Source organism: Euprymna scolopes, chromosome 12, assembly GCF_053919585.1.
Source record: "Euprymna scolopes isolate OS-2025 chromosome 12, ASM5391958v1, whole genome shotgun sequence".
Taxonomy (NCBI): Eukaryota; Metazoa; Mollusca; class Cephalopoda; order Sepiida; family Sepiolidae; genus Euprymna; species Euprymna scolopes.
Genome location: NC_136493.1, coordinates 65,650,691 through 65,675,655, shown reverse-complemented (window position 1 = coordinate 65,675,655; position 24,965 = coordinate 65,650,691). Strand labels below are relative to the sequence as shown.

Sequence of the window (24,965 nt, the reverse complement as noted above, 5' to 3'; positions counted from 1 at the left end):
ATAATGATGAAAGAGATCAAGAAAACAAAGGGAATTTTTTACAATTGGTAAATTTATTGGCCAAGTATGACCCTGTAAATAATTGCTGTTATCTCATATGAATAAGACACAACACAAATACTAACTTGAATGATTATTTTATTTTTAAGTTAACACCGCGAAACATTGGTAAGATACATTATGTAGCAGTTTTTATAAACGCGTGCGTACTGGACTTAGTCGCATGAACTCTCTGACTGTAGTCGTTAAAAAGGACACCCACACCTACCCTCGTCTCTCTGGACGATAGCAGGCAGTGAGGGACGAGTCAGCAAACAGGACCACCCAGCGAGAGGAAGGCCAAAGAATCAGAATTGTCTCTTTTTCACTGTAGGGAAAGGAAGGTTTAATATAATGCAAAAGGGAATGGTAGTATTAATTTTGCTTTTGTGGCCTAAATCTTTGGTCAGTACAGAGAGGTACCTTGCCAGTAGACGGAGTGCTCATATATATATATATATATATATATATATATATATATATATATATATATATATATATATATATATATATATATATATATATATACATGTATATATGTATATTTTTATTTTTTATTTATTTATTTTAAAAAGAAATTTTTAATAATAAATGTATTCAGTATCTTTTTTCCATGTAACTCTCCTACTTGAAGTTCTTGTTTTTATCTCATGTTCCTGCACTTTTTCGTGGAGTAAAATGTCGTTGTTTTTATTTTTGTTGATAGTTGTATTTTGCATACATTTTTGCTTGTTTTCAATGTAAGGTTTCAAACGGTCTATTGAAACTTGTGTATGCGTTTTTGGGTTCGTTTCTATTAGGAAATATTTCGGTGTTCGTTCGAGTACAATGTAAGGACCTGAATAGGGTGCTTCTAATGGTTTTCGAACGCGGGCTATCCTAATCCAAACTTTATCACAGGTTTGAAGTTGATTTGGTACGTACGTTTTCTTTGTTGATGTGGTTAGAAGCAAGAAAGAGAAGTCTTACCGTGGGTGCTCAGCGAGTGAGTACAGGCGAAGAAAAGGAAGAACAAACATGGCGACCAGCATTTTTATTTCGTCCGTTCTCGCATAATCTCGTGTGTGCGTGAAGATGGAACCTATAAAACGATTTCTGGGTGCTGGGAGATGATTCCCGGCCAGCCAAGAGAGAAGAGACAGAGGACTGTAGCGATAATCTTTCTTGAACATTCCGTTTGTGTATTTGAGGTGAACCCCCCCCATTTTACGTCAGTTGATTTATCTCTGTTTGAAAAGTCTGTCAGATCAAATTTTTCCATAGTTTTGTGTAGTTCTCTTGTAAAATTTTGTGTAATTATTTCTGTATTTTCTGTACCAATCATTAGTTGTGGTAATAACATTTGTGTACCTGTGACCGCATAAAATGGGGAAAAATTAGAGTCGTTGGGCATACTTCGAATTCCTAAGAGGACTATTGGTAGAGCTGAAATTCAAGATTCTTTTCAGGCCATTATAGCTGCTTTAATAGTTCTATGTGCTCTTTATATAAGTCCGTTGCATTGCGGATGATAAGTCGTTCATAATCTATAGAATCCAATAATTTTTGACAATTCAAGGAATAGTTCGCTTTCAAATTGTGTGCCTCTGTCAGTTATGACATGCAATGGAACACCAAAGCGAGTAATCCATGTGTCAACAAAAGCTTCTGCTACAGTTTGTGCTGTAATATCTGCTATAGGTTGTGCTTCTATCCATCGACTGGTTCGATCTATACATGTTAAAACATACCGACATGGGCTTGTATAAGGATTGTTGGCACGTTTTGCTGGGGGTAATGGTCCAACTATATCAATGTGTACGGTCTGGAATCTTGATGATGGTATTTCCAACGTTTGAATTGGTGATTTAGTATGTTTGTATATTTTTGCTTGTTGACAAGATGTGCATGATGCACATAATTCTTTAATTGTTTTATCCATATGTGGCCAGTAAAATCTAGCCTTAATCATTTTGATAGATGATTTTATTCCAGGATGTGATACTGAATGTAAGCTGTCGAAGATAGATTTCCGTAGTGTATATGGTACAAAAGGTCTAGGGTATGACGTTGATGTATCACATAACACAAATTGATCTTTTCCATATAATGTGAATTTCTTTAAGTCTGGATAGGACTGTATTTCGGTGTCTCTTTTCTGTGCATCTGCGAGTGCAGGGAGGTCGTACATATCTATTTGTACAGCAAATGTTGGGCGAGATAAACAATCTGCAACTATATTTTGGTCACCCTTCACATGGGCAATATCTGAAATTAATTCTGTGATGATGGCTAGTTGTCTTTGTTGCCTATCTGATTTTGCAGGTTTTAGACTGTGAAATGCACCGCATATTGGTTTATGGTCTGTTAGAAGCAATACTTCGCGACTTTCTATTATGTGGCGAAAGTGTAATACGGCCAAATATGCTGCTAAAAGTTCACGGTCGAAAGTGGAATATCTCGTCTGTGTTGCTGTGAGTTTTTTTGAGAAAAACCCTATTGGTACTGGGGTTCCATCGATGACTTGATGTAAGGCAGCACCTACTGCATCTTTGCTGCTGTCCGTTACTAGTTGATATTGGGTACAAGTTGGTTAAGGGTGGGGTAATTCTGTTAGGTTACCAAGTATTTTTGTCATAGTAGAGAAGGCTTCTTTTTCCGATGTATTTAAGGTGATTAAACCTTTCGGTGTTAGTCTCATTCTCTCAGATAGGGGTAAGACTAATTTCGCAAATCCTGGTATTAATTTCCTATAAAATCCTACCATACCCAGAAATCTGCGTAGGCTTTTTGCATCTTTAGGGCACGGAAAAGATTCTATTTCTTTAATTTTATTTGCAGTTGGTGTAATTCCTTTTGAATTGATTCTAAATCCTACGAAGTCAAGAGATGTCACATTGAAGATGGATTTGGAAAGAGATATTTTTAGGCTGTTGTTTTCTAAGATTTGAAAAACTGTGTCGATATCTTGTTTGTGGGGTTGTTTGTTTTCACTGAAGATCAATATGTCGTCTATATAAATGAAAACACAGTCGATATCTCGGAAAATTTTGTCCATAAATCTTTGAAATGTAGCCGCTGCGTTTTTTTAGTCCAAACGGCATGTATTCATAGATAGAGTCCCATCGGCGAGATTATGGCAGTTTTTGGAATATCATCGGGGTGCATCTTAATTTGATGATATGCCGAAATCAAATCAATTTTCGAAAATCGCTGTTTATCAGCGAGTTTAGCCGTAAAGGAGTTTATATTGGGGATGGGGTATCTATCACTTTTAGTGATGCTGTTTAAGGCGCGGTAGTCTCCACAACAACGATAGCCTCCACTTTGTTTGGGTACCAGATGTAGTGGGCTTGACCACTCGCTGTCTGAAGGGGTTATTACACCTTCGTTTGTCAAACGTTTGAATTCCTCTTTCGTCGCCATCAGCTTTTCAGCGGACAGTTGTCTGGATTTAGCAAAGACTGGGGAGTGGCTGCCTGTGTCGATTCTGTGATAAACACCACAGTACTCACTGTTTTTGTTGGTGTGCGGAGAAATAATTTCTGGGTGTTTATCCAGGCTTTTTCTTATGAATACCGGCAGTTCTATTTCATTTATGACCACATTTACTGGTGCTGCAGAATTTAACAGTAACTTTTTTTTGGTGGTAGTAACTGGGTCGTAAATTGTTCTATTTTTGCAGTCCACTGTAAGGCCAAATTTATTTAAAAAATCAAGTCCGAGGAGGGGATTGGTGACGTTTGCGATAACAAATGTCCAGGAAAATGATCTTCTCAAACTTGGTATCCCAATTTCGAGGTTAGCTTGGCCGTGGCATTCTATTTTCTCACCGTTGGCAATGATTAGCGATACTGGTGTTGGGTGTAATGTGACACCGTTTATCATGGCTGCTGGTATTATCGAGATACTTGCGCCTGTATCTACAATAAATTTTAATGTTTTTGTCCCTAGTCTTGCTTTGACTTGTAGTAGTTGCGAACTCAAGGGGACGGACATGGCTTGCGCAACTAGTTTTCCGAGTCACTTGGTGTAGGTGTGGGTGGGCGTGAGCTTGGTAACATTTTTATGTTTCGCTTCCCTGGCCATTTGCACCAGGGTTTGCAGGTTCTGGCTTGTTCCGCGAAGTAAATATGTGCTCTACATATCCTTGTCCTTTGTTCGGGGAAATATGGTTTAACACCTATCGGTATCCGAACGTTGCTCTTGTTTTTGTCAATATGTTGAGATTGCTGAGCGGTAAACGCTGTTGCATTTATATTATTTAACAAGGGCATTAGTTCGTCCGCTAGTTTTCCTAGTTGAGATGGGTTTAATTCTTTCTGTGAGGCAATGACCGGGGAAATTGTTGCGGGCAAGGCTTGTAAAAATTTATGAAGAACAATCTCTTCGCCAATACCTATTCTTTTTGCAATAGACAGCATATCTTGAAGATAAGCGGAAGGGCGGCCAGTTATAGTGTTAGTTGACATTAGTTTGTCGAGCAATTCCGGCTTGGTCCTTTCGTGGGACTCAATTAAGGAGCATTTTAGTTCCTCATATTTCCTGCCTTCTAAAATATTTATCAGTATTTTAGCTACCACTTCTGCAGGCAGTGATGATATGACAGCGTAAAATTTGGTTGTTGAAGCTGTTATGTTGCGTAGGTGGAATTGGGCTTCCAGAATGGAAAACCAGCCATTTACTGCCGTTTCCATAAATTCAGGAGTTTTTATGTTTATTTGTTGCACACTGGATTCTTCCATTTTCTTCCTTTCTTTTTTTTTTATATATATATGTGTGTATCTTTTCTTTTTGTGTGTGTGTGTGTGTGTGTGTTGACTAGGAAGGAGGGGGGAAATATAGTATTGTTGTACTTACGTCGAAGGTTTTCTTTGAAACGTTTGCGACGAAAATGAGTAATCACTTGTATTTTCCTGAAGATTCCAAAGTGTGTTTCATTTCTTTTCGGTACGAGTCCAGTTTACGTTGTTCATTTCTCAGTGTAAAGTTCTTTTGATGAGGTGCAGTGTTCTTTAGGCGGGGTCACCATTGTAAATAATTGCTGTTATCTCATATGAATAAGACACAACACAAATACTAACTTGAATGATTATTTTATTTTTAAGTTAACACTGCGAAACATTGGTAAGATACATTATGTAGCAGTTTTTATAAACGCGTGCGTACTGGACTTAGTCGCATGAACTCTCTGACTGTAGTCGTTAAAAAGGACACCCACACCTACCCTCGTCTCTCTGGGTGATATCAGGCGGTGGGGGACGAGTCAGCAAACAGGACCACCCAGCGAGAGGAAGGCCAAAGAATCAGAATTGTCTCTTTTTCACTGTAGGGAAAGGAAGGTTTAATATAATGCAAAAGGGAATGGTAGTATTAATTTTGCTTTTGTGGCCTAAATCTTTGGTCAGTACAACCCTGTGTTCCGTGAACATTTGGTGAAAATTAACCTGGAAAAGACAATCGCTACTTCTTATCTGTCATCAGAAATTCAAAATGAATTTGTGAGCATTTTGGCAAAGTCAAAGGTTACAATCAGGATTCGGTCCTGGGGTTGGGGAAGAAGTGAGTCACTCGCTTGACAACAGCACGTTTCTGCCCTCTTCTTTTCCAATCGACCACACCTGACCTCTCACCACCAATGTCACACCGCACAATCTGAATGTTAGCAACAAGAAATACTTTTCAAGAGAAGATGTTCACAACTCTTTTCTTTTTTCTTCTTTATTTTCTAACCTTATACCCAACACGCCCCCCCCTGATCTTCGAGAGCAATAAGACACTTCATAATCCTCCATACAAGCAGGCCTCCTCCTCTCACGTTGAAGCCTCTGGAGGACAACTTCTTGGGGGTTGACGTTTTCAGGTTCACTACAGACATTCTCCTCCAGTTGTAAAGAACTACACTGTGGGGCTAAGTCAAATTGGGGTGAATCGTTAGCTTCTTGGTGGATCTCTTCACTGCCATCACTGCGCACTGGCAGGGTTACACGACACAGGTCTAGGATATGCCGGGGAACGCCATTCAGCAGCACGTTGTTCTTCAACTGCGTTCCTGTTACGACCCTCCTCCCCCAGGGAGTGGTACATTTTGCATTGAGGGGCTTCACCCACACCTCCTCACCCACTTTAATGGTAGCTTCTTCACCCTCAATTCCTACCGTTTTGTTGCACGGATGCCACCACTTATATGCGAAAATGGCTCCATGAGGCACAATTGTTTGATCTTGTCTGGTTTTCGGTGAGATGTTGTACCAAAACACCACCTCCATGGGTGAAATATTGCTTTTTTCCACAGCAGCCTTGATGGTGCGATGGTTTCTCTCCACTATCCCATTGCCACTCGGCCGATATGCTGCCCTAAAAAATTGTCTTACTTCCCACTTATCACACACTTTTTTCAAGGCTTCTGATTGGAAAGTGGGGCCATTGTCCATTAACAGTTCCTTCACTGGCCCTCTCTCCAAAAATATTTCTTCGATGACCCCCTCCAATCGCCCATGCAGCTTCTGCCCTGATCTCTCTCCATATGGCGAACTTCCCCGGTCCACAGTCGACCATCCACAGATACAGCTTATGGCGATAATAGGTCACATCAATGGCCAATCGCTTCCAGTCCTCCACAATGTGTAACTCTCCTGCTTTGTGTCTGGATGGTCCGGGGTCTATCGATTGGCACTCCTGACAGTGTTGCACTGCTTTCCTGACCTCCTTCTTGGTGGTTTCCGGGTAAACCTCTCTTGCCAGGAATAACGTCCGTTCTCGACCAAAGTGGTGCATTTCATGTAACTTTTTAACTTCCTCCCCTGCACAGCATACCGAGGAAACCTTCTTTCCCTCTTTCTTTAGCCATGTCATTGAATCCGCCTTGTTCTTTTCGGATGGGACCAGCACTACAGATACCCTCAACTGGAATTCCGCTATCAAATCTGCAAGTGCTTTGAGTCTGTGCTTGATCAGCATTTCTGCAGCACCTCTGGTCCTAACTCTCTTATCGCCAGTCATTGCCGACCTGATCCATGAAACTACCGTTGCCGAATCGGATTTGATTTCAAATGTTTTCAATCCTCACTTCAGGGCCAGATTGATTCCTTTCATAGCGTCCTCCAGTTCGGCTATGTTGATATGGGAATAGTCGTTTTTCTTTCTTAGCCATGCTGCATCTTCCACAGTTACACCTCCCATCTCTAATACGATGCCCAATGCTAGGCTGCTGGCATCGCATCAAATCACCCCCATGTCTCCATTGTTGACATACCATTCCTCCTTTACTGGGTCTTCTTTCGTCACTCTCGCGATGATTTCTTGTAGCATGTTTGTGACCTCCTTTGTCACATGGCCTTCCCAACCATCATTTGTCGTTTAATAAAGATGCACGCTATCCTGAGCCAGCCGGCGATTGGATAGTGTCCCACCAGCCTCCTGCAGACCGAGAAGAGTTCTTGTTTTGTCAAGTCGGTTCCGATTTCGGGTATTGCATTCCCTCGTCTAAAGACAAGGCTTCCTTTGCCATCTCAACATAATTTCAACCTCAACGCCACTCCTCCATCCAGGGACTCCGCCAGTTTTGCAGTCAACCCATACCTCACTTCCTCCGCTGTCACCTCTGCTTCCTCCACGAGAATGTCGTCAATGTGGCCTTATCCCCTGTACAGTCTTTACTCAGCACCGTCTTCAGCACGGCAATCATAATTTTGGGGGCTGAACTCAGCCCAAAGCCTAACCCCGTCAGGCAATACATCTTGTACCAGACCAATTAATGTTGCCAGAGTTTTTCATCTACATGACTTCAGGTCGACAATCTTAGTGGCCCGTTCCATTCTCCTCCATTTCCTCATAACCTCTTCGCATACGCCAATCCCTTTCTTTTTTTTTATTTTACTTTTGTTAGTTTGAAGAAAACAAGGGGCTCCTTCCTGGGGCTAACACTTGATTCTATTATAGTTTAAATTTATATCCGAGGGCTCCTTTAAGAATAGACACTGTTCCCTTTATGGCTGCTATCTGTATTTCCTTGCAGCTTGGTTTTCCAGGGATTGCTTCTAAGTATTTTTAAAGGTTCTTTTTTATTAGGCCAGTTGCTCCTGTCAAAACTAGTATAATGTTTATTTCTTTCAGAGACCATGTTGTTTTTAGATCATTTTTTAGGTCCTGATATTTTGTTATTTTTTCCTGTTCTGCTCTATTAAGGCCAAAGTCGTTTGGAACTGTGACGTCGATAATGAGTGCTGTAACGTAATCCCCCCATTGAGGAGTTTAGAACTACGCTGAAGTAGCTTTTTATTCCCGGGTGACGCCAGATAACCTAAGGATGTAAGATAGAGAAGATAAATATATATTTTTTATTTCATGTTAAAATAGATATTGTTTGAAAACCAGAGAAATATATTTTTACGGCTAAAAGTTGACAACAGGAAATTTCACTTAGAACCTTGTCTGGCCTTAAATGAACTCAGGGTCGGATGTCAGACTTGACACCTGGCCTTGAAAATTCGTGAGAATGAGTAATTTAGATTTCAGGATGGGAATTGTACCCACGCAAAACCCTAAAAGCTTTCGATTTCATGGCGAAATCTTATTGGCTGGGGAGAATTGGCACCCCATCCACATACCTTACTATATATACGACCGTCGTGCGAAAATTAGTTAGTGAGTGGAGAGTTTCAAAGCAGATTGCTTGTTGAATTCGGGGATAACAGGTCGTATAAACCCGCCGTTCCCTGGAGAGGGGCCCCCTCCACCTACCTCATCCAACCCACTGTCGCTATCTGTGAAGAGATTTGAGACTTTGAAAAGAACTTACAAAATCTGAATGAGAATTGTAAAAACATTTTTGTACATAATTTTGTGAAAATTAAGCGTCTGTAGATAGACTACAATTGTTTGTCTTTCTTCCTGCCTTCCACTTCGATATTCACTTTCAGCATACCAGATTTCATGTAATAACATGAGAGAAGTCTAGACGACACGAACCAAGAATTCAGATAGACAAGAGTCCTTAACCACCTTCTCGGGTGAGGCGTTACAGTGCAGTCCTTTCGGGCTTGTTCCATATTACGATATCTGGCTTTATGTCCTTGTCTTTTATGTATGCCTGTCTGTATGTCTTTGTCGTAGAACACTGTCACTTTTCCATTTGATGTTATCAGTGGTGGTTCATGTTCCCAGATGTTCGACAACCTATCCAGTTGCATCTCTCCACAGATCTTCCAATGTAAGTATCTACATACTTTGTTGTGGCGAGCAGTGTAATGACCATCGGCTAGAAGGATCTTGCTCCAGACATTAGGTGGCTTGGGCTTTCAACAGCTGAGTGACAGAATCTGCATTGGTCAGTTTTTTTGTAGACCAGCCATTTTCTTAAATCCATTCGTGAGTAAGCTTTGGTCTTGTGCAGCTATAATTAATCGATCTTCATCAAATGGAAATTTGTCACTTTTAAGCCATTGTAGTGAAGCCTCCTTGTCAATGTAGTTCTGGTTCAGTTCTTCCATGAACCTGCCTGCTCTCTTATGTTGTTGCCATCCTTCTAGTCTTGCTTTCAGTTCCCTTTTTGTATACTCCTTTCTCTTCTTTCGGGTGATTAGGGTTGCTGGGTTGTCATATTCTTCTATTGTGTTGTCCAGTGTGTTACCACTGAAATTTTCACCGAGCTTTGTAGTTGACGTCTGCTGGGGCAAACATTTGGTGTGATGTTCATTCACCATTTTTATTTTGGGGCCAGAAGAACATTTGATATATTGGCCTATACTTACCACTGAAGCTCGGTATGCGTGGTTTATTTCAGTGAGGCCTAAACCACCTTCTCTTCGTGGTAAGTACAGCCTGTCCATGCACTGATGTTTGTAAATGACTTTATGAAAGGCCAGCAATTTCCGAGTCTTTACATCAAGGCTATTGATGCAGTTTTGTGGCCAATTGATTATGCCAAATCCATAAGAGACAACAATTGATTGATGGCGGAATTTTTGTTTTTTGGTGATAGTTCTGATGAGAGAATTTTTTAAAGTCGCTTGAAGTATTCTCCCTGCACTTTTTCTCTCATCTTTCCATGTTCAAGTCTCTCATTCTCCTCTACTCCAAAGTATTTATAGACAGCATTCTCTTCAAGGTCTTCAATAGAGCCATTGTCAAGATTAAGATGTTCTGATGCTGTCTTTCTTCCTTTCTTTATGGTGCACTTAGCACATTTGTCGAATCCAAACTCCATGCAGATGTCCTCTGTATAATTTTTATCAATGTCTATCAGTGAGAAAAGTTGTTTCTCGGATTCCGCATATAGTAGATGGTTAATATTTTATTTTCTTCCTTCCTTCTGTCCATGCTGAGATTGTATTCAGCATTGGATCGCTTAAGTAGCTTACTTAGTTGATCCATTGTAAGGCAGAAAAGGAGCGGTGAGAGGCTGTCTTCCTGGATTATTCCTCGCTTGATCTTTATGTTTGGGGTCTGTATCCTTCCTTCCGTGTGCTGTAATGTGATTGATGTGCACCATCTGACCATTTGTTTTTGAAGGAATGATGTAATATCAGTGTGCACATTGTACAACTCCAAACAGCGAAGTATCCAGGAATGAGGTATACTGTCAAAGACCTTTTTGTAATCAATCCAGGCCATTGACAGATTTCTTTGTCTTCTTCTGCAGTCTTCTTTTATGGTTCTGTTTACAAGGAGTTGGTATTTTGTGCCTAGCCTTTTCCTCGTACACCCCCTCTGCTCACATTCACGGTAATCACCAGCAATCAGATGGTCGTATGTTGCATCAGCAATTATCCCTGTTAGGAATTTGTAGGTTGTTGTGAGGCAGCAGATTGGTCTATATTTGCTAGCCATGTGGGTGTCCTCATTTTTGGGAATAAGTGATGTACTGCCTACAGCAAGCCACTCAGGCGGCTCTTCATCTCCACTGATGATGCTATTGAATGCCTTGGCATAGTGATGATGAAGTGCGCTCAGTTTTTTCAGCCAGAAATTTGGTATTTGATCTATTCCTGGGGTCTTGAAATTACTGTATTGAGCTACCTTCCTGCAGACAAGCCTCCTTGGTAATTTTTAGAGCTGGCATCTTTTCTTTCTCCTTGTTCTCCTCTTTAATAGTATTTATCCAGTTGTTTTCTTTATGTACTTTATTTTCCTCATAGAGTGGCCTCCAGAAGTTTTCAACTTCTTGCGTTGGTGGGGAGCTCACCTTTATTTCTTCTTTAACGAGGCTCCTATAGACAATTCTTGGGTTTGTTGCAAAAAGTTTATTTATCCTTTTTACTTCAAAGTTTTTGGTTTTATTTTTTATTTGTGCAGCTAAGGTTTTTATCTCAGCCTGATGTTCTGCCAACTTAGCTCTTAGCTGTGCTTGGTCTTGGAGGGAATAATAAGTTTTCAACTTATTCACCTTCTTATTTAGTTTTTGCCTGGCGTTTCACAGGATAGGAATGCATATATCTGGGCAGTTTCCTTTCGGAGTCTGTCTATTTCCAGTGTCTTTCCAGTGTGGCAGGCTACATATCTATTTAATTCTCTGAAATCCAGTACCGGTCTAACTTTGTTCTTTGTGGGTTGAACAACCACCAGTAATGTTAGCACTCCTTTTTCTTCCCCTGTCCACGGTTTCAGAATTCCCTCCTCTATCCACCTCTCCACTTCTTCCTCGAATCCTTTTCTTATTTCTCCTCGCAGTGTTTTCTCATAGCAGCTTACTTTGTTTCGTTGTTCCGGCCCGGAGATCCATTTCCATTCCACCGTCCACCTCTCACCATCGAACCTCGCCAGTAAATCCTCATCCTCGATGCAGCAAGCCTCCGGTTTTTGCGTTCTGATGTTTCTATCACTTTCCACTCCTGCCATTCCTACTGCGCCGAGGTGTCCGAAAGTTACTTGACCCTCTCTCAACTTAGTGCCCCGCACAGTTGGTTGATCGCACTTACACATAAAACCATAACAACATCACCAACCAGACAATCCAACACCAGGGCTGGTAGTCCAATAGATACACCTGGCACCAGTACTTCCGCTGTTGTCTCTCCTAGGCATTTCATCTCTCTGCCATCCATGGTCTTAATACTCCTGGGTCCGCTCCATGATCTAGCGACATTCTTCGCTACCAACGTCGTGGTGCAGCCTGTGTCAACAAGGGCCGTGGCTCTCTTCCCATTGACTACTATCGGTAACTGAGGCAACGTTTCATTGTGCCCCATTTCCACATAGAAGGGGGAACCACTGGCGCAATGGTTCCCCTTCACGCATATGCTATCGGCGGTGGGGCAAACATGTAAATATATGCCAGCTGGGTGGCAAAACAGGTTATTACATGCTAGCGGGAGGGGATGAACAGATAATTATATGCCAGCAGTGTGGGGTAGGGGACAAATTTTACGACCGCCCTGGGCGGAAAAAACTGATGCTACGCCACTGTCGTCACCTCATCAAAATGTGACATTTCGAACCTTAATTCAAATTGTTGATAAAAGTTATGTAAAGGGAAATGGTGCTTGGGATCATAATTTCAAGGAGATACCGAGTTTCTTAAGATTTATAGATTTTGTGCCAATAAAAGTATTAATAGGCATCTTCACAGATTTTAGAAATTAATTTCTCCTGAGCACATAAAGGATGACACTAGAAAAGAAAGATCTTTGACTTCCTGCGTCTATTTCGCAACTAAATGCCCTTTTCCCATCATGGACACGCCTAAAACAGGGAATATGCAATTTTGCTGCTCCAAAAGAATCGTCTTTCTCACAAAGGGTTTGGACAATTTAGGACACATGATAGTATTATGTGTCTTAAGTCCACAAGACTCACATGGATAAGGGAAATCTTGAACACCTCTGCAAGTCTCTTCAGTGTGATTTCCAAGGCATCTAGAGCAAAGGGCAATTTCCTTCGCTTGTTGCACTTTTGAGTTATATGGAAACATTTTTTTACAATCTTTCTCAGTGTAGTCATCAACACTGCACAATTTACAAAATTTCAATTTTGTTGTTATATTGGGTTTAGAAGGTTCTTTTTTATTAATAACTGTCTTATCAGCAGGACTGACCGCTATATTGGCTCAAACCTTAGATGAAGAAGATGGTGATTTGAACGGGCAACTTTCCTGCATTTTTGCACCTGAAGGAGCCACCTGTAGAAAGTCTATTATGTCGAAAAAATTAATCATAATAATTAGAAGCGAAGCGTATCACTCTCTAGTTCTGGATATTAATTCTCTTCGAACACTAACAGGAAATTTTCGGAAAAGAATGAGAGCAACAATCATACCAGAGGTAGAATCCTCTGAGAAAATATCAGTTCCAAAAGACTTGTCAAGTTAGGACAAATGTAGTTTAATTTGTATTATTATTCATCGGACTACTGTTCTCATCTTGAGTGTGATTTTCACAACGTTTCAGTCGATATAACCTCCGACCTTCTTCAGGTGTATCTTGTTGAACTCAGGAATTTGGATGGAATTTCGAGCGGAACCTTTTATTTATGTAGCGTGCTCTCGTTCCGTCAGCAATGACTGGATAGAGATCCTAAGTAATTCACAAATGTATATTTCGGTCGCCCACACTGAGAATTGAACCTTCAACCTTCAGGAGAATATCATTTTTACAATTGATTTCTCCCAGTACTCTAACCACTGCACCATGGGTCCTTGCAGACAATTCTAGTATGAATTTTAGGAGCCTTAAACCTACTTTTTATTTCTAGTTGTAAATATCACTATTTATTACTAATTATTACTATATATTAATGTATATCTATCTCTATACTTATTACTTGTATATATTAATGTTTTTACTTATTATTTGTATATATTATCTATTGTTTATAATTACTGGTTCCCATATTGTATTGAATTCTATACAAGGTCTACTTAGCAGTTGGTTATTCTCCAGCATATGTGCTGCTTCTTTCAGTCGTCTTACTCTCCACCGTTCCTCTCTGTTTATAATTTTTACTTCATCCCATAATTGTAGATGGCTTCCCTTTTCTTTCCAGATATGGTCAGCTATACCTGACTTTTCAATCTCTTCACATACTACGGCTTTTCAATGTTCTTCTTACTGTACTTTCAACGGAGGACATGTTTCACATCTGTATAGTTTTACACATTTACATGGAACTTCATATACACAGTTCTTAGTCATTATTTTTTCTGTAGGGTGATTGACTCTCACAAGCTGTTTCCGGATAGTTGAATCACTCCTGAATACTGTCCTCATGTCATATGGATTACATATTCGTTGAAGTTTTTCAGACAAGCCCTTTATATATGGTATCACAAAAGGAGGCCATTCATAAACTCACCACAGTTTGTATAGGGACAAAAAAATATAGTTTCATTCTATATTAATAAATAAGCTTTATTCGTTATCTTTATTAGTAGAGTGTACACGAGAGAAACAGGTTAGTAGGTTGAAGTGTTCTTAAGTAAAGATAGAATTAATATCATGCCGGCTGTTCAATACATACATGTTTATAGCTAGTAGTCGTCGAGACAAAGGAAGCTGATTAAAGGAGAAAGAGAAGGCAAAGTCTTCAGTGTATTAATGTTTTGTGGTGCATGAGTGTCAGTTGTATCGATATATGTTCTTTAGTGTGATAAAGAATGCTCATTTGGTGACCGCACGTGGAAATAAATGTGAGTTTGAAAAGAGCCATATTAGCTTGTAGTACTCACGTTCTGCTTGGGCTTTTGCCCCAGGCTAATGTCCGCTCCCCGGCAGGGTCAGGATCAAATAGAGGTGAGAGTTTCGGATTTCGCCTTTTATATACTTATCACATGATAAAGAGCTGGCTTGTGATTGGACAAGCCAGGGGGAAATGGATGTCAAATCTCAAAATCGTGAGAAGTAGCTCCTACTTGTCTTTGTAGCGGGTGTCGGCTGCTACATATCCAATTAATGTCTTAAAAGGTCCCATAAAAATATTTAGTAAAAAAAAAAATCCTCAGACAGAAATATCGGGTGGATCAAATTCTTTGAGGTAAGTATTATTTTCAGACAACAGATTCATTCTATCACACAAAAGAACATTCATTTATCTACAAGTTTACCAATATGTGGTGATTCTTTTTTGAGTTATTGCTAAGACACAAAATTAATACATCCATTTTTATAGATTGTGTTCAAGTGCAAAACAAAACTTGACATGTACAAATTATCATATTTTTTAACATAACTTTGGCATATTTTTATTTTAATCGTATGAATCAACATTGTGTTTTTGTTCTTTTTTTAGAAAAATAGTTAACGATAAGACAAGTTCCAAAAATATTTTTTTTTATAAAAACGACATTTAGTTCCAATATGTTGTACAGGTACTTTTTATGTAGTGACTTTTCAGGATTTTTTAATAAGAAAAGTATATCTTAAAAAGCTATTAAAACGTTTGATGCTAACATAGGACAAAGCAGATTTTCGTTTTTCATAAATCAGTTAAATGATGTATATGTTAATATCTTTTGATACAGACAAAGTTGGTCATGTTCTGCAGTCAGTGTAACCCAAAGAAGAAATCTATGACATCACTGGTCATCTGGAAAGGATTGCTGCTGTTGCATGTCTTAATTTGGATTGGCTCGGCCTTCAACCTGGATGCAAAGTACCCAAAGATGATAGCATACACACAAAATTCTTATTTTGGATATTCCCTTGCATTTTTCAATGGAACAAATGGGTACAAGTAAGTGTTTTCATAATTATTCATTATCAAAACTGGATATATATATATATATATATATATATATATATATATATATATATATATATATATATATATTTATATGTTTATAATACAAATATTATTCAAATACTATTAGTTACATATGTGCATAGACGTTTCAGTACAATCTCAATAAGAGAGACCTAGCTCATCTGACCGCAAAAAGGGACGACACTGAAATCAAAATCAAGATGTATTCATTTTGTATATAAAAATATCTGGCTATGACTTAAACACTAGAAAAAGGGGTAGTGTTTAGTTGGTGAGGACGGGTAGGTAGGGTTAGGGGGTAAAGGTGTGGAAAAGAAAGGAGTAGAGAGTGAGAGGGAGAGAGGAGAGAGCGAAATACAATTCAGCCTGGTCAAGATATCCAAGGGGTTTTAGGACTTAAGTGTCTTCTATCTGAAGTAGTTGAAGTTTTCATATCTATATAAACTTTATTTTAATAACTGTTATTCTTTCATTTGAGTGAAATTTGAGTTTAAGGAGATTCGTAACTTATTTTAAAAATCTATAAATTTATGTACCAATCGTTTTAATTTAATTATCTTCTGTTTTATTCCTTCCTCAATACTAGAATATATAATATATTTTATATGTGTATATATTTCCTTAAAGAGATAAACTTCTCTAACTACATACATGCAAAGAAATACATAAAAGTATAGATGTGGCCAGGCAGACCTCTCATTTCACATAAAAGATCGAATTAAAGTACTTAAATATTGTTTGAAATCAATCATGTGCTTGGCTCCATTATATAATACACTTTTATGATAATAATTCTCGCAGATATATACCAACGTTTATAATAGTAATTTTTCTAATGAACTTACCTCTAATAGACAGAAAGTCTGTTCTGTTTGCTGTCAGCACACAGGGGCTGGGAGAGGAAGAAGAGGAAGTGGTAGGCGTGGTTGGTTTTATGGGAAAGAGGGCGAAACTAACCGCGAGAATTCCCGAGATTTGAGAGGAATAAAAAACCGAACTCGGGCAGATAGGCGACTGTGCAGAGAAAACGGTGAGAGGAGAGAAAAATCCTTCCCTAAAGAAAGTTCCAGCTCAAGGTGAGAAAGAAAGTAAGGTTGAAGGATTCAGCAGTTTTCAACATTCTATTTATAAACATGTTAGTCACATAGATTATTTTAGTTAATCGTTTTGGGGTATTTTATTTGTAAGTATGCAAAGTGTACTCACTTTTTTCCAGTTCATGGTATATTGTGTTCTCATCAGTTAATTTTAGTATTAATCGGTATAATTTGAAATGGTGTCATAGGACATCTAGAGAGTTGCTCCATTATTCACGTTAACTAAATTGTTTATGTCAGTCTATTCTTCAGTGCTTCTAGGTTAGTATAGTTATTAATTAGATATTTTCTCTATACAAAATGAATGAACCTTGGTTTTGGCTTCAGTGTCCCTCCTCTCTTCTGTTTGATGAGCTGGGTCTCTCTAAATTGAGATTCCACATAAACATGTATGCACATGTGTAAGTAATAATGCTTGTATAATAAGCAGACTATATATCTGGTCTGTACTTCATTGAGCAGTCTTTGATAAGCAAAGAGGTTTCAATAGATCTACATCTAGGAAACCAAACTGTACAACCATTATATATATATATATATATATATATATATATATATATATATATATATATATATATATGCACACACACACACACACACACACACACACACACACACACACACACACGTTTTACTTGTTTTAAATAAGCATTAATATATCGCCACACATTCATGAGCATTTTTTGGTTAGCCAGTTACTAGTAACTAGAGACCTCTTCAGGCGATATTGCTTATACAAATGTTTGGTCCGTAAGTATATATTCTACTTCCGTATTGAGCACTCTTTTATTAACCTCATTAAAACTTCATTGTTTACTTCTGCAAAATATCAACCTGGAATTATATATATATTCAAACAGACGTTTCTTTCTTCAACTTTACAACATGGCAAAGGAGAAGAAGAAAAGAAAAAAGAGAAAGAAAACAGCGCACTGAGGATGGAGTATAGCTCCGAAATATACGAGGGGCGGGCAATAAGTAATGCCCCTGACCCACTTCCAGTTGTCTGATCTATCTGAAATTTTGCATGTGCAATGATTTATATCTCTATGGGTTATGTGGAAAATTACAGCTCTGAACTAATTGTAGTTTCTGTTTTACAGGTGTTTGAACTGAGTCAGGTGTGAAATGGAGCCTGTTGAATGTTGAGCAGTTATCCGGTTTTTGTATTTGAAAGGATGCACACTACAGGAGACTTTTGATGAAATGAAATAAACTTATGGTGATAATGCCCCATCATATAACCTTGTAAAACGCTGGCATCGTGAATTCAAACATGGCCAAAAGTCTGTGGAAAGAGCTCCCAGACCTAGTCGCCCCCACCTCCTTCTGCCATTGATGAGGCATCTGTCCTTCAAGTTGAGGCTGCCATTTTGGAAGATCGGTGCATTACTATTCGTCAAATAGCCCAAGATGTCAAGATTAGTACAGGGTCTGTGGAAACTATCATTCATGACCATTTGCATATGCATAAGGTGTCTGCCAGATAGATTCCCAGGTTGCTCACACCATTCCAGAAGTGAGGACGCGTTGAGTGTTCGAGGATGAATTTGGAGATGTGCCAAGAAGATGAGTCAAAGTTTTTCAAAAGACTGATTACACAGGATGAAACCTGGGTCCATCACTATAATCCAGAGACTAAAGCCCAGTCAATGTAGTGGAAGCACTTGGACTCACCACCTCCAAAGAAGGCAAGGGTACAGCCCTCCGCTGGCAAGGTCATGCTCACAGTCATCTGGGACCAGGACGGAGTAGTGATGACAGATTTCCTGGCAGAAAGTACCACAATTACAGGAGCCTATTATGCTTCACATTTGAGGAAATTAAGGGAAGCTATCAAAATCAAGAAGTGGGGCAAGATCAGCAAAGATACCATCCTCCTGCAGGACTACGCTCCTGTCCACAACTTACATGTCACCAGATCAGAAGCACGGGCATGTGGTTATGGAATCCTTCCCCATCCTCCCTACTCTCCTGACCTTGCACCCTCTGACTTTCACCTCTTCCCATCCATGAAATTGTTTTTGAAAGGAAAGCGTTTCCCAGATGATGCAGCCTTGCTTTCTGAAGTCACATTGTGGTTGGAGGACCAACCTGGGGGATTCTACAAAAACGGTCTCCAGAGCTGCATCAAACGATGGGAGAAATGCATAACTCTGGGTGGTTCCTATGTAGAGAAAGACTAATAACTGTGCCAAGTTTCGTTGCTCTACTGCTATGGGAAGTTGGTCAGGGGCATTACTTATTGTACACCCCTCGTATATGCTATAAATTTCAAACAAGTAAAATATTTGTTTATTTTCCTAATATAACGTTGTGATTTGGCTTTCAAGTGCACTTGATGCATATTTTATTTCATTCAAATTAAATCAACATTTTTATATGGAATTCACACCCTTGACGATATATATATATATATATATATATATATATATATATATATATATATATATATATATATATATATATATATATATATTGTCGCGGTTTCAAAATCACCGCCTCTATTTTTCTTTCTTTCTTTCTTCGCCGCTGTTCTCTTTGCCTTGTCACGGTTTCAAAATCACTGCCTCCATTTTTCCTTCTTTCTCCCCCCCCCGTTGTTTCTTCACCTTCCCTTCCCTTAAACAAAGGACACGATAGGCTAACACGAGCTAAACGTATGAACATATCCATGATCAGTGAATACACTCACCTTCCCGTTCTTTTCATCATTGACTTTGCTACGCATGTTGGAATTCAAACAAAACGCCAATAATTCAGGCAATTGACTTTTTATTTTTTAGACGAAATTTATTTAAATGGAATCCTAAGCTACTTTTGATTGCATAAATTTCGCCCTGGAATTAATTAGAGTCGTTTGTTTGTCTTATTGGGAGCGACACCACTAATATCATTCCTCACCAATGAATACAGCCCATTTCGGCCCAGTCAGGCAATTTGGCTGGGGAGTAGGAGGAGGCTCCCGAAGCGACGACTCACGCTACCAGTCATGTCGACTGAATCCACTAGGTGAAGGATTCCCAGCAGCAGCGGAAGCTGTCTCAGCAGCAGTTCAAATAGCCCTTATTAGGGCTAAATAACCAGCCCTTATTAGTTTTCCTACTAATGCGATTCACTACTGCTTGCTTCCTGAGACCCACCAGCAGCGAACTTCACTCCCAGTCTGCAGCGCTTCCAGCTCACCCCCAGCAGCTTCCTGCTCATTCCCGCAGCCTTTCCAGCCCTGGGTGCCTCCAGCTCACACCAGCGTCTTCAGCTCACTTACAGCTTTTGTCAATCTCGCCTGCATCTCGCTCCTCCGATCTGCAACCTCGCCTGCATCTCGCTCCTCCGGACTGAAACTTCGCTCCTCCAACTTGCTACCTCGCCTGCACCTGGTTTCCTACCAACCGTCCGTTCCTTAACACTGATCCTACGTTCTCAGTGCCGTCCATTCCTTAACACTGATCCTACGTTCTCAGTGCCGTCCGTTCCTTAACACTGATCCTACGTTCTCAGTGCCGTCCGTTCCTTAACACTGATCCTACGTTCTCAGTGTCGTCCATTCCTTAACACTGATCCTACGTTCTCAGTGCCGTCCATTCCTTAACACTGATCCTACGTTCTCAGTGCCGTCCGTTCCTTAACACTGATCCTACGTTCTCAGTGTCGTCCATTCCTTAACACTCGCCCTGACGTCCAGCATCCAGATCATACGATTTTTCACTTCCTTTGCAAATAAAAGGCGAACCCTCATCTTTAACCAAACAACCTGTGTCTGTCATTCTTCTTTGCCTTTTTGCTGTTTACTTTTTGCTCGTGTCTACCTTGTTAGTTGTTGGGTCGATTGTCTCCGGCAACAATATATATATATATATATATTGAAGAAATTTTATTATCCACTTCTTCCCGTGGAAGTTAATTCTTCTTAATCAAGAAGTAGTCGTTACTACTAACCTTTGAAACTTAAGGAAGAAAACAAACAAAAAGAGAAAAAATAGGAGAAATAGAATTTATTAAATATGATATCAAAAGGAAAGGTTCGTGACCTCTATGGGCTGCCAAAAATGTCCATCTGGCTTACAAGCAATCTTGTAGTAGTAACCGAAGGGGGAGAGAGTGAAGGGAAAGAGAAGGAAAGAGAGATAGAGAAGGAGGAAGAAAGAAAGAAAAAAAGGAAGGGAGCACTTACTGGAAGCTTCTGGGCGCCCTTTCTCGAATGGAACATTTAGAAAGTTCCTGGAAATTCGTTTTCGTAGTCCTTTTAGCAAAGGTTAAAAGTCCATGGAGGCAGAATATTTTTGAGTATTCAAGTATCTTCGAAACTTCCCAGCGGCGAATGTTCTTTTCAAAACTTCAATTATCTTTATCTCGATAATTATATTCAGTTTTCAAGTGTCTTAGAAAACTTTCAGCGGCGAATTATCTTCTCAAACTTCAATTATCTTTATCTCGATAATTATATTCAGTTTTCAAGTGTCTTAGAAAACTTTCAGCGGCGAATGTTCTTTTCAAAACTTCAATTATCTTTATCTCGATAATTATATTCAGTTTTCAAGTGTCTTAGAAAACTTTCAGCGGCGAATTATCTTCTCAAACTTACATTATCTTTATCTCGATAATTATATTCAGTTTTCAAGTGTCTTAGAAAACTTTCAGCGGCGAATTATCTTCTCAAACTTCAATTATTTTTATCTCGATAATTATATTCAGTTTTCAAGTGTCTTAGAAAACTTTCAGCGGCGAATTTTCTTCTCAAAACTTCAATTATCTTTATCTCGATAATTATATTCAGTTTTCAAGTGTCTTAGAAAACTTTCAGCGGCGAATTATCTTCTCAAAACTTCAATTATCTTTATCTCGATAATTATATTCAGTTTTCAAGTGTCTTAGAAAACTTTCAGCGGCGAATTATCTTCTCAAACTTACATTATCTTTATCTCCATAATTATATTCAGTTTTCAAGTGTCTTAGAAAACTTTCAGCGGCGAATTATCTTCTCAAACTTACATTATCTTTATCTCCATAATTATATTCAGTTTTCAAGTGTCTTAGAAAACTTTCAGCGGCGAATGTTCTTTTCAAAACTTCAATTATCTTTATCTCGATAATTATATTCAGTTTTCAAGTGTCTTAGAAAACTTTCAGCGGCGAATTATCTTCTCAAACTTACATTATCTTTATCTCCATAATTATATTCAGTTTTCAAGTGTCTTAGAAAACTTTCAGCGGCGAATGTTCTTTTCAAAACTTCAATTATCTTTATCTCGATAATTATATTCAGTTTTCAAGTGTCTTAGAAAACTTTCAGTGGCGAATTATCTTCTCAAACTTACATTATCTTTATCTCCATAATTATATTCAGTTTTCAAGTGTCTTAGAAAACTTTCAGCGGCGAATTATCTTCTCAAACTTACATTATCTTTATCTCCATAATTATATTCAGTTTTCAAGTGTCTTAGAAAACTTTCAGCGGCGAATTATCTTCTCAAACTTCAATTATTTTTATCTCCATAATTATATTCAGTTTTCAAGTGTCTTAGAAAACTTTCAGCGGCGTAATTTCTTCTCAAACTTCAATTATCTTTATCTCGATAATTATATTCAGTTTTCAAGTGTCTTAGAAAACTTTCAGCGGCGAATTATCTTCTCAAACTTCAATTATTTTTATCTCGATAATTATATTCAGTTTTCAAGTGTCTTAGAAAACTTTCAGCGGCGAATTTTCTTCTCAAAACTTCAATTATCTTTATCTCGATAATTATATTCAGTTTTCAAGTGTCTTAGAAAACTTTCAGCGGCGAATTTTCTTCTCAAAACTTCAATTATCTTTATCTCGATAATTATATTCAGTTTTCAAGTGTCTTAGAAAACTTTCAGCGGCGAATTATCTTCTCAAACTTACATTATCTTTATCTCCATAATTATATTCAGTTTTCAAGTGTCTTAGAAAACTTTCAGCGGCGAATGTTCTTTTCAAAACTTCAATTATCTTTATCTCGATAATTATATTCAGTTTTCAAGTGTCTTAGAAAACTTTCAGCGGCGAATTATCTTCTCAAACTTACATTATCTTTATCTCCATAATTATATTCAGTTTTCAAGTGTCTTAGAAAACTTTCAGCGGCGAATGTTCTTTTCAAAACTTCAATTATCTTTATCTCGATAATTATATTCAGTTTTCAAGTGTCTTAGAAAACTTTCAGCGGCGAATTATCTTCTCAAACTTACATTATCTTTATCTCCATAATTATATTCAGTTTTCAAGTGTCTTAGAAAACTTTCAGCGGCGAATTATCTTCTCAAACTTCAATTATTTTTATCTCGATAATTATATTCAGTTTTCAAGTGTCTTAGAAAACTTTCAGCGGCGTAATTTCTTCTCAAACTTCAATTATCTTTATCTCGATAATTATATTCAGTTTTCAAGTGTCTTAGAAAACTTGGTTCTTTTTTTCAACGACTTTAATGTCTCGTCAAGACAGAGTTGTTCACCGCCTTAGTAAATTTCCAGGCGTCCCCTTTTTATCCGAGACCTTAAAGGAATACTTTCGACACTTGTTGTCTCGACGACGCCTTGTACACAACTGTTGAATTAACTCAAAAATATCACACACATGCTTCAATTTAGCACGAAAACGTCTCATCCAATCAACGGGCATAAGGGAGTCAGGTGACATGAAAAAAAGGGGAAGCTAGGGAAGGGGGCAGGAAAAGGGTTAAGAAGAAAGGAAGGAAGAACCGAAACAGGAGAAAGAAAAAGGAAAGAAAGATGGAGGAAGATAATTTCCACACTCTCCCTAAAAAGAAAAAAGACAAAAAGAAAAAATCCTCAAACAACAATCTAATACCAAACGTATTCTGGATTTCTTTCATTTAAAGATTTAACAGACCTTACACGCCTAGACCTAAAGTTTTCCCTGTCCCGAATAGTCCCCGAGCTCGGAGAATTGCCCTCTCCATCCTTAGAAACTTGGTGAGAGTGGGTTATGGAAAGTTCTAAAGGACACAAGTTCTTTAAGGAATGTTCCTGAGTGCTGCCATCACTCCTTTTGATTAAAGCTGACCGAACTAAGCTATCCGATCCAGAAGTCAGATTAACCACCCTTCCCAAGGACCAATAAGGGCGAGGCTTCATAGGGTTTTTATCAAAACGACATCGCCCAGCTTAATCATATTTTCCAAATCAGATTGGTAAAGATCTTGCGACAACTCTCTCAGACCCAAGAGATATTGTTCATACCATAGCCTTTTAAAACGATTCAAGAATTTTTCTCTACATCCCAGACTCTCAATAAGATCTTTGCTAGGGGGGGGGGTCATCCTGGAAACAATCTTCTTCTAAGGACAAAAACACAGAGTTTTTATGGAAGGGATGCACAAAGGCATTAGGAGTAATCACCTCCAAGCCAGAATCATCAGAGCAACGATAGGTTAAGGGCCGATCGTTAACAGATCCCTGCACATCTGACAGAACCGTCAAAAGTTGAAAATAACTTAACTTCCTACGTCCTATAACCTTGAAAAGACAACCTTTTACAACTCGAATTAATCTTTCCCACACAGCACCGTACCAAGCAGAATATAAAGGTATCGTTTGGTGTTTGATAAGATGGGCATCAACTGTCCCTCTAAATTCGTCAGACAAATAAACCTGTTTGACAAGGTCACAACCCGCCACAAAGGACTTTGCATTATCCGAATAAATGTGAGAAGGGACTCCATAAAAATTGAAAAATCTCACAAATGCCAAAACCACAGACTGAGTGGTCATATCAAGCAACAGTTCCAAGTGTATAGCTCGCACACTAAAGCAGGTGAAGATTAAAATATACATCTTTTTAGTTTCATCACCTTCATGCACCCACAAATGGCCAGTAAAATCGATCCCGGTGTGCAAGAACGGCTTAACTAAATTAACCCGATGCTCAGGCAAATTTGTAAATTTGGGATATCTAAAGGAAAGAGTGTTATATTTTTTGCAAATGACACAACAAGATATCACCGTTTTAATAGCTTGTCTAGCTTTGGGTATCCAAAATCCCAACATTCTGAATTTGCTAAGCGTAGCAGCAATTCCCAGATGCTTACACTTCAAATGACAATCCATGATTATTAAACTTGTAACATGACAAGACTTGGGAAGCAGAATAGGATGAAGGACTGCATCAG

The 24,965-nt window shown here is 38.7% G+C and overlaps 1 protein-coding gene across 13 annotated transcripts in view; it reads left to right on the top strand.

Annotated features, from left to right (window-relative positions):
- LOC145291306 (integrin alpha-9-like) overlaps positions 1-24,965 on the top strand; it is a 971,358-nt gene that overhangs the window by 85,546 nt on the left and 860,847 nt on the right. For all 13 annotated transcript variants that reach the window (XM_080137012.1, XM_080137009.1, XM_080137006.1 and 10 more), the window contains exon 2: positions 15,473-15,684. In XM_080137012.1, the coding sequence (XP_079993138.1) occupies positions 15,485-15,684 (200 nt within the window). In that variant the 5' untranslated portion in view covers positions 15,473-15,484. The remainder of the gene's footprint in view (positions 1-15,472; positions 15,685-24,965) is intronic.